General features: G+C 37.7%; 2 protein-coding genes across 3 annotated transcripts; one reads left to right on the forward strand and one right to left on the reverse strand.

The window, feature by feature from the left end:
* The first annotated feature begins 106 nt into the window (after positions 1 to 106).
* LOC124637128 lies at positions 107 to 2577 on the forward strand. The gene is made up of 4 exons (XM_047173470.1): positions 107 to 300; positions 463 to 847; positions 927 to 1133; positions 1247 to 2577. The coding sequence occupies exons 1-4, from the start codon at positions 265 to 267 to the stop codon at positions 2554 to 2556; spliced, it is 1938 nt and encodes a 645-aa protein (XP_047029426.1). The 5' UTR covers positions 107 to 264; the 3' UTR covers positions 2557 to 2577.
* On the reverse strand, positions 2566 to 8104 carry LOC124637129 (mitochondrial import inner membrane translocase subunit TIM50-C). 2 transcript variants are annotated; one of them, XM_047173471.1, is made up of 8 exons: positions 7900 to 8104; positions 6783 to 6954; positions 5861 to 6032; positions 5442 to 5575; positions 4840 to 5065; positions 4536 to 4659; positions 3448 to 3647; positions 2566 to 2927 (listed from the first exon to the last, which is right to left on the reverse strand). In XM_047173471.1, the coding sequence occupies exons 1-7, from the start codon at positions 8036 to 8038 to the stop codon at positions 3457 to 3459; spliced, it is 1158 nt and encodes a 385-aa protein (XP_047029427.1). In that variant the 5' UTR covers positions 8039 to 8104; the 3' UTR covers positions 2566 to 2927; positions 3448 to 3456. The 2 variants fall into 2 exon arrangements, with proteins under 2 accessions (XP_047029427.1, XP_047029428.1); XM_047173472.1 differs by lacking the exon at positions 7900 to 8104 and adding an exon at positions 7557 to 7635.
* Positions 8105 to 8120: the final 16 nt, after the last annotated feature.

Here is an 8120-nt window from a genome sequence, read left to right on the forward strand (position 1 = left end):
GGCGCCCTTATGGAAGGTACACCTTAATTTAATGTGCACGCGATTTACGGAGAACTTATATTACAAACTGAAATGAATAGTCGATTATGATGTTTAATCATAGCTTACATGGTACGTCTCTAGTCGACGTAAGTTTTTGACATTTCGTGGTAAACAAATTTTAACCTCAAAGTTTGCAGGCTCAGTTTCCTCCGTTATATTATTTTATTCTTTGTATGTATAGTTTTATGTGGAAAATTACTGGAAATAGCAAAAAACATTACAATGGCTCCGTCAGATAGTAAAAAAGATTTAATAAAGGTTTGTTAACCCAAAGTTGCTATATTGTCGTTATCTTTTTCATTTAATCAGCTGTTTATCGCGGAAAAAATGCTTGAGTAGTTCGCTTTTCGTGAAATTTGCAATTGCCTCTAGAATTTAACATTATCTTTACACAAGACTTTAACTTCTCATAATTTTCAGAAAAAGAAAGACGTAACATTCGTAGCCAGTGGTTTAGACAATAATGATTCCGTAGACAGAATAATTGAATATTTAGAAGAAAATCAGAAGAAAAAGAATAAGATTTACACATTGTACAGTCAGACAGTAAGACAGAGACGGACTACAGCGGGGAAATATCATGAAAACAAGCATTTCCTTCTTGTTGGACATCCATTAAACATGTTCAGTGACGACTGGGATGGAGGGCTCAAATCTGGTTACTTTGAAACATTCCCACACAGGAGCATGTTGCCTAAAATGATATCAGTTTTAAAAAATATTCATAAGAAAGACCCAGTTACTGAGTATATGAAGAAGAAAATGGTTTGGCAAGACACCTTGACTGACTATAAAAGAATTACAAGTAAGTTTTAACTAGAATTCTCTTAAAGTATATTAGTCTCCAAAAATTATATGTAGTTAGAAAAATATGTATTTTATAGGAGTTATGAAGCGTAAATATGAATGGATTAATGATGAAGTACTACACTGCCCAAAGCAATTGGTTGAAATAGCGGCTCACTATGAACAGAACCCGGACCCATACTTTGAGAGCAGTTACAATTGGTACTATGCTGGCCATGGAAACATACAGCTTATTTGTTACAACGGATGGGATTATGTGCTGCATAGTGAATTTAGTTGTGTGTGTAAGTACCTTTGTACTGCCTGTAAAAGGTTTTTTTGCCGAAGCTTTTACACTATAATAAAATATTTTGTTTATTTACGAATGGTCTGAAATATTCCTTTTTTTGCTCCACAGATATGTCCCATTTCTCAATAAGCAGTTTATTAGTAAATGACACAGTAGCAAAGTTTGACTGTGGAGAAGACCTAGACATTCTTGAAACAATATCATCACAGAACATCATAGCGCTAAGAACCAAACATAAAATATTTATATTGAAAATCAGAGAACTTGATGGTATTATACAGTTAGAAAAAATTAAGGAAATGGAATCTAAATTTGCTTTCACTGGTATATCTTTTGATGAGTACCATAAAAACATACTGTATGTAACTACTTTGAATTTTTACTTGACCATCGTAAACTTGGACAGGATGACAGGTCGAAGTAGACAATTACGAGGAACTGTTGCAACCTTGATTGACAATTGGAGCACAGTTCTTGGCAGCGAAAGAGGGTACTTCACGCACGTTTCCAAAAGCTCCATTACTCTCTATGACAAGAGGTCTAATGCTGCCTTCCAGCGTTGGAGAAACGTTCGGAGTATCACTGACGATGTGGTATGTAACGACATTAGCGCAGCAAGCCATGCCACAGATAAACGCCTGCTGTACTTCGGAACTGATCATCATCTATTTCTTATGGATCTACGTTACAGTAAAAAAGAAAAGAACAAACTAAAAGTTGTTCAACGGTGGACACATGGTATGCAGTGCCTACCTACCTACATGAAAGTATGTAAGTTTGAATATAGCAAAGAGTTGGTATGCCTGAGCAGTCAGTGGTGTGAAGATATGTGTGTGGTTAGCAATCACTCTGACAGGCTGAACAGGCAATCAGACATCAGCAGCGTTACCATGCCATATAGGCCACCGAGTATATTACAAGCTTTAAAAGATGCAAACGAGAAAATGCTTTGCTGTGACCTAAATAATCCACTCGAAGCTAGACTGTGTTCAGCAATTACAGGACTAGCAGTAACAGATCAAGATGATAAGTATCACTTGCTCATGTTAAACTCTTTGGGTGATATTTCATGTCACAGTTTGTGTCCACAATACATGACAACCTTTTTCGAAGACACAAGTGCTGAGCTGCTCAGTGAATGGAGCAAACCTTATAATAGAGAGCAGAAGGACTTGGAAGTGTCATCAGTACTGGATATTAGAAAAGTGTGGAAAAACTTGAAGAGGATCCCTGATGATTTCAAATTAGGTGAAAATAAGTTTATGAAGAAATCTTGCAAGTTTAGTGAAAAAGAAATCTATGACTCTTTCGAAAATGGAGACCTAGAAACTGAACTTTTGGACATATGGACGAAGACTCCGGCGGAAGATACGAAAAATGAATCGTCATTCAATTTATTTTTCTGCAATGATGAATAAAACAACAACTTTATTTATAAACAACTATATTTCCTACCTATATGACTGAGTTTTTACAAACAACCTTGCATACATCACATCAACATACAAACATATACACATTACAATTAATTCATGAACATTGATGACGACGTAATTTTAAACGTCGCCGAATAAGCACAAGTATGTAGTAGAGTTTAAAATTACGTCATCACGGAAACGAGTTGGGAACTATAAACCATTCATACAAACAATTTAATAAGTGTTGCACTAAGCAAGTCTACTTACAATGCATGTAAATGCAAAGTTGTTAAAGCTTAGCTTTTTAACATTTAGCGTCAGTAGATGTCCCGCCGAGGTATTCGTTCAGTCTTCGGGTACGTCGTCGAAAACTGTAAAATAAACAAATAGTTGATATCTCCCAACTCATTTACAATTTGTGCCATTGATATAAAAATTATACAAAACATTCGAGGACCATCCTCAATACACACACATTTAAGTATACCTAGGTACTTGAAATGCTAGGACATTAACATAACAGTCAATAGTATCGTACGTAATATGAATAATGAAAAAGAGAAAATATAACAATAAATAAATTATTTATCAGACAAAACTACAAAGTGGCAAATAATTGAATGTGTCTGGGTATGTACAGGGCGAGATGACGTTTTTATTTTAATTATAGCTAAGTTACATATAAATTGATAAGATAATAATATTTTTCACCATGTAAATAATGTACTACTGATTACATGCTGTGGGATTATCCAATGATATCAAAGAATTTTCTTTTACAATCATTTGATGAAGAAACCAGGACAAAGAATATTAATTATATATTCCTTCTCTCCGTATGAGAAGAGTCCTGTGCTGCAGTGGGACGATATACATGCTTGCTTGACTGACCTACTGGCACTAGCGCCTGGTGAAGGTCCGGAGCCAGCTCCTGGTGAGTGGCTGGTCAGGCCCCTTGTTCTCCCGCTCCTTCTCCTCGAGCTGCTCCATCAGCTTGCGCTGGTTCTCGCGGAAGGCGGCGATGGGGTCATCGAACTGACTGTAGTACGTCAGAACCTCGCGAACATCGATCACGTCTGACATTGCTATCGCTGTGGATGAACAGTTATTTGAAATTGAATGTCAAGGCCAAAAATTATTTTTGGGGTCCAAGTACAAAACAATAAAAAATTCAAACGACTACAGTCTGTTTTTTAATCTCGTAGATTAAACTGACATTACGAGTGTGGAGAGTTTATTGCAATTTTTAAATAGCGATGTGGCACAATCGAAACTTACCGTTGATAAAATCAAGTATCGTTTTTTACAATACGTTATCCTCAAATAATGTTTAGGTACTTATTGAAAACATTATTATTATTACATAATTTAATTACTGGCATTCGCGTTAATCTGATTCAGATAATGACTCCATGTCTGAGGAATATTCTGAATCATCAGTTTGTATGGTGTCAAGTTCCATAGTTGCCGTATTTCTTAAGTTTTGCCGTTTCGTAAGAGAAAAGGGTTAAGATTGCCGTTTTAACGCGCACGGGAACAACACTGATGGTGTCTATTTTTTTTTTGTTTAATTTAAAGGCATTGAAACATGGTCGGATTACGCATGGCGTTGCGTGGTCAGATTTCCCTGGCAGTTTGTAGCACGTCGTGCAGCCGTGTGTGTGTAAATATATAACTTTGAATCAAAAATAAATTCGTCTATTATCGATAAAAGTTACGATTCAACAAATCGGTATCGTAAGTACAACACTGCACAAAAAACGCTAGCAACATTATTTGTGAGTTTGACATTTTGCAAGTGTCAATTTAGTCTACGAGATTAAAAAACAGACTAAGTCCTTTTTGCACTTAACAAAATGGTAATTTAATTTCATAAATATTAATCGAATTTTGGCTTGTCATTGAGTTTCAGTACGTGGGCATCGATGCGTGAAATATATGGGTATAAAATAAGTATAGTGAGGGAATTGTGATCTTACTCTGTAGCAGATTGGCGAGGTCTAATAGTGCGGTGTCATCATCAGCTCCCTTCCACTTCTTGAGGATCAGCGAGTTCTGCGGGTGGAACTTCGTCGCTTGTTTGTTCCAGTCAATCACGATTACCTGAAATTCATAGATTGCTGTTAAAAATAGGCCATTTGATTCAATAAATACGAAAACCGCGACCGAAAATAAAATCCTCACTTTATAGGTCTTCTCAGAAAGACTTATAAAGTGAGGATTTTATTTTTAAAACATTTCAAAAGTGCTGCCATTCGGTCTCTGAAACCAAAAATATGATACCTTCGATAGATCCCGGTTGAGCCCCTCAAGATTCTTAACATGGACACCATCAATGAAATGCGTTGAATCCCTGAAGAGCCGGTAGGTGATGAACTTATTCTCCGGGTCTAACTTGTCCAGCACCGGCCAGATCATAAATGCATTCTCTGAAGTGAAGATCACCACTTCATAGTTGGAGCTCGCTACAGTTTGCAGGAACTGGTCTACTCCAGGGCGCTTCTTGAACCTGGAAGAGTAAATGTATCGACTTGTATTTTTTTTTTCTATCTTTCGTTTTCCAATGGACAGTACAGTTGATTGACCCTTCATAAGATGGAAGGTGGTGGTGTAAGTGATCACCTGCAGCGATTGGTTAAAAAAAATACAAACAACCGAACTCAGAACCTCTTTCAGTCAGTCAGTTTAAAGACGAAGAGTGGTGTGCACGCACTGGCAGTGGGACAAATTGTGTCTTTTTTTTTATTTCCTTCATAGTAAATGACAGGGCTCTTTATGCGTTAATTGCAACTCCTTTAAGAGTAAGAGAGGTGAAGAAGCAATAAAATATACTTAGCCACTTAAATGAACTGATTAAAAACTTAACCCAGTGAATAAAGTCCTACCTCCAGCCAGTCTGGTAGGACCAGTCAGGATGCACCAGCACATCGGTGAATTCTAGCACCAGGGTGTAGGTGGGCTGGTACGGCGGCGGCAGCGGGTCCGGCAGTAGCTTCTCACGGGATGGCTCCTTTATCATCTGCAGATAGACATGTATTTTTCTACATTAAGTTTCAATGTCGGCTGTATGATAGTTGGTTAAAAATAGTAGGTTACAAAAGACATGCAATGCATGCATGCATGCCAGGGATGTGGTGAACGGCGCGTAGACATTAGCGGCGCCGTCATCTATGGTGGATTTCTATAATGTATCTATCCGTTCATTCTCAATTTGAATCAAATCAGTAAACAAAGAATAGATAAGTTACAGCAATCAAATAAAGAGACCGCCGAGCCGAGCGAATCACGCTTCACCTAAACCTACCTTTTCATAGAAGGTAAGTTCCTTCCAGGTGCGGCGTAGATACTGCAGCACAATGGGCATGTCTGAGAACTCGTCCTCGATGATCTGGCCGTCGTCGCCGCGGCGAGGCGCGCCCATCTCCACCACCAGGCAGCCACCCATCACTGTCATGGCGCCGCCGAATACCGCAAAACTGCAACCAAACAGATTTATGTTGTAAAGATTATCATCTGCCTAGTCTTTTCCCTACTATGTTGAAAGATTTACATGGAGCGACTGCCTATGTGACCTTCTCAACCCAGTTACCCAGGCAACCCGATACCCCTTTGCAAGAACGGTTGTCAGGCTTTCTGGCTTCTGATGAAACCCAGAAAACCCAGAGGAACTCGTTATAACAAGAGGGTCACCCATCCACGGACTGACTGTGAAAAAGTCTGCCCTAGGACCTAAACGATGACTTAAACATGACCTAAACAATGGTGGTAACATCTAGTCCAATCTTCAACATTGAGAGATAGTAAGTGACACTTTTACAAATAATATAGGAGATTTTGCATGATAATAATTTACTAATCTAAAAATATATTTACAAAATATTTACATTATAGTTCGGCCATTCAGAGAATGCGTTCCTGACACGTCGCGATTGAACTGACGACGTAACTTTGCAATGGCGTTGCAGTTACGATAAAAATATTTTTGCTGGTTGTTTACCGTTTTAACAATTGAGGAGCATTAAAACAACATTATTATATCAATAATCAATGAATGTTATTACGTCGTCAGTTCAATCGCGACGTGTCAGGAACGCATTCTCTGAATGGCCGAACTATAATTTAAAAAAGTTAAAATAAGACATACAATTTAAAACTAATATAAAAGGGGTCAAATGTTTTTGACAACCCTGCACAAAGTCTAATTAATATGTCTAATGATGCCATACCCCATCTTCATCCGTCTCCAACTCTTCTCATGTTCTTCTGACTTCTCCTTGTTCTCCTGTTCGAACTTCTCCTGCTCTTGCTTGATGGCCTGTGCATCCTCCGTGGTCAGAGGATTCTGTGGGAAAAACCGGCCCAGGATGTCTGTCTTCTCAGCTTGCTCCTTTTTATTATCTGGAATATTTTATTTTTAAAGTTTATATGGATTAAGGAAATAAAGTGTGAAAAAACTTTAACTGGTAATCATAAAATTAATAAGTATGTGTATCTGTGTACTGGGAGTCCTCTATTCTCCTCAATATAAATATAATAACTCAATTTAACCTCTAAGGGTCAATCCCCACTGAAAGAGCAGCGGCCGGCAGCGGCCGTAAATGCAAGTGACTGAGCGCGAGCGCGTACGTGCTCTTACAGCCGCTGCCGGCCGCTACTCTTTCAGTGGGGATTGACCCTAAGTGGCTTATTTGTTTAGTGATGTTGTGTGTAAAAAGCCCTATCCATGTAAATCAAATGGATAAATAAGGTACGTTTTGAAAGCTAGCTACCGACTGCAACTGCCAACCGCATGTGTAGCAACTGCATGAAATTGGCAGCAGCATGTGCCGTCGCTCTCAGATATTAACCAAGTCCTTGCAGTCCGCAGCCAGCATTCAAGTAGGTGGGCATTCAGGTAAGTAGCAATTGGTCAGTGGATCATCAGTCAGGCATAATTTCATTTAAATGTACATAAAATATAAATAGATTACACAAAGTAACCACCCATTAGAACTACTAACCATGTGACATGTAAGTTTAGTCTTACATCAGAAATGAAACATGAAAAGTACACAAAAACTATGAAACAACCATGATCTGTTTCAGCCTAAAAAAGTATCTGGGACTCTTTTTAACTATGCTTTAGTTTAAAAAATACCATAAAAATGATTCTTTATGGTACATTCAAGAATTTATTTTACACCCTTTGCTACTTAATTCGTGAACATAAATTTTATATCAGCATTTTCAAAAGTGATTGAAATTATTAATATAGTTTCACGACAGCGTTTAATCAGGGATGAATGATAAAACCAATATTGATTAAATATTTAGCCGGGTGTAGAGTCGAAATTGGATACTAACCTAAATTTTCCGTACTGTACAATTTGGGTGAGTTGGCGGTAAGTAGCCATACATTCTGCCTTAAATAATTTTTAGAACGCAGATTCGATATCTTACAACACGCATTTTTTGTTAGAAAAAGCACTTTTCTAAGAGACATTATTTCATTTGAAAAAATCACATTCACAACAAATGAAGAAACGTCATTGAACTGTCATTTTTATCTTGTGCCATAGAGGTGT

The sequence above is a fragment of the Helicoverpa zea genome, chromosome 15 (assembly GCF_022581195.2).
Source record: "Helicoverpa zea isolate HzStark_Cry1AcR chromosome 15, ilHelZeax1.1, whole genome shotgun sequence".
NCBI lineage: Eukaryota > Metazoa > Arthropoda > Insecta > Lepidoptera > Noctuidae > Helicoverpa > Helicoverpa zea.

Bases quoted from the DNA above. Each gene is read 5' to 3' on its own strand.
- LOC124637128 (XM_047173470.1), top strand. From the start codon at position 265: ATGGCTCCGTCAGATAGTAAAAAAGATTTAATAAAG. The intron at 301-462 runs GTTTGTTAACCC...CATAATTTTCAG, and splicing joins GTAAAAAAGATTTAATAAAG to AAAAAGAAAGACGTAACATT. The intron at 1,134-1,246 runs GTAAGTACCTTT...TTTGCTCCACAG, and splicing joins TAGTGAATTTAGTTGTGTGT to ATATGTCCCATTTCTCAATA.
- LOC124637129 (XM_047173471.1), bottom strand. From the start codon at position 8,038: ATGTCTCTTAGAAAAGTGCTTTTTCTAACAAAAAATGCGTGTTGTAAG. The intron at 6,955-7,899 runs GTTAGTATCCAA...AAAATATTCCAG, and splicing joins GTACAGTACGGAAAATTTAG to ATAATAAAAAGGAGCAAGCT. The intron at 6,033-6,782 runs GTATGGCATCAT...GTTTGGTTGCAG, and splicing joins TGGAGACGGATGAAGATGGG to TTTTGCGGTATTCGGCGGCG.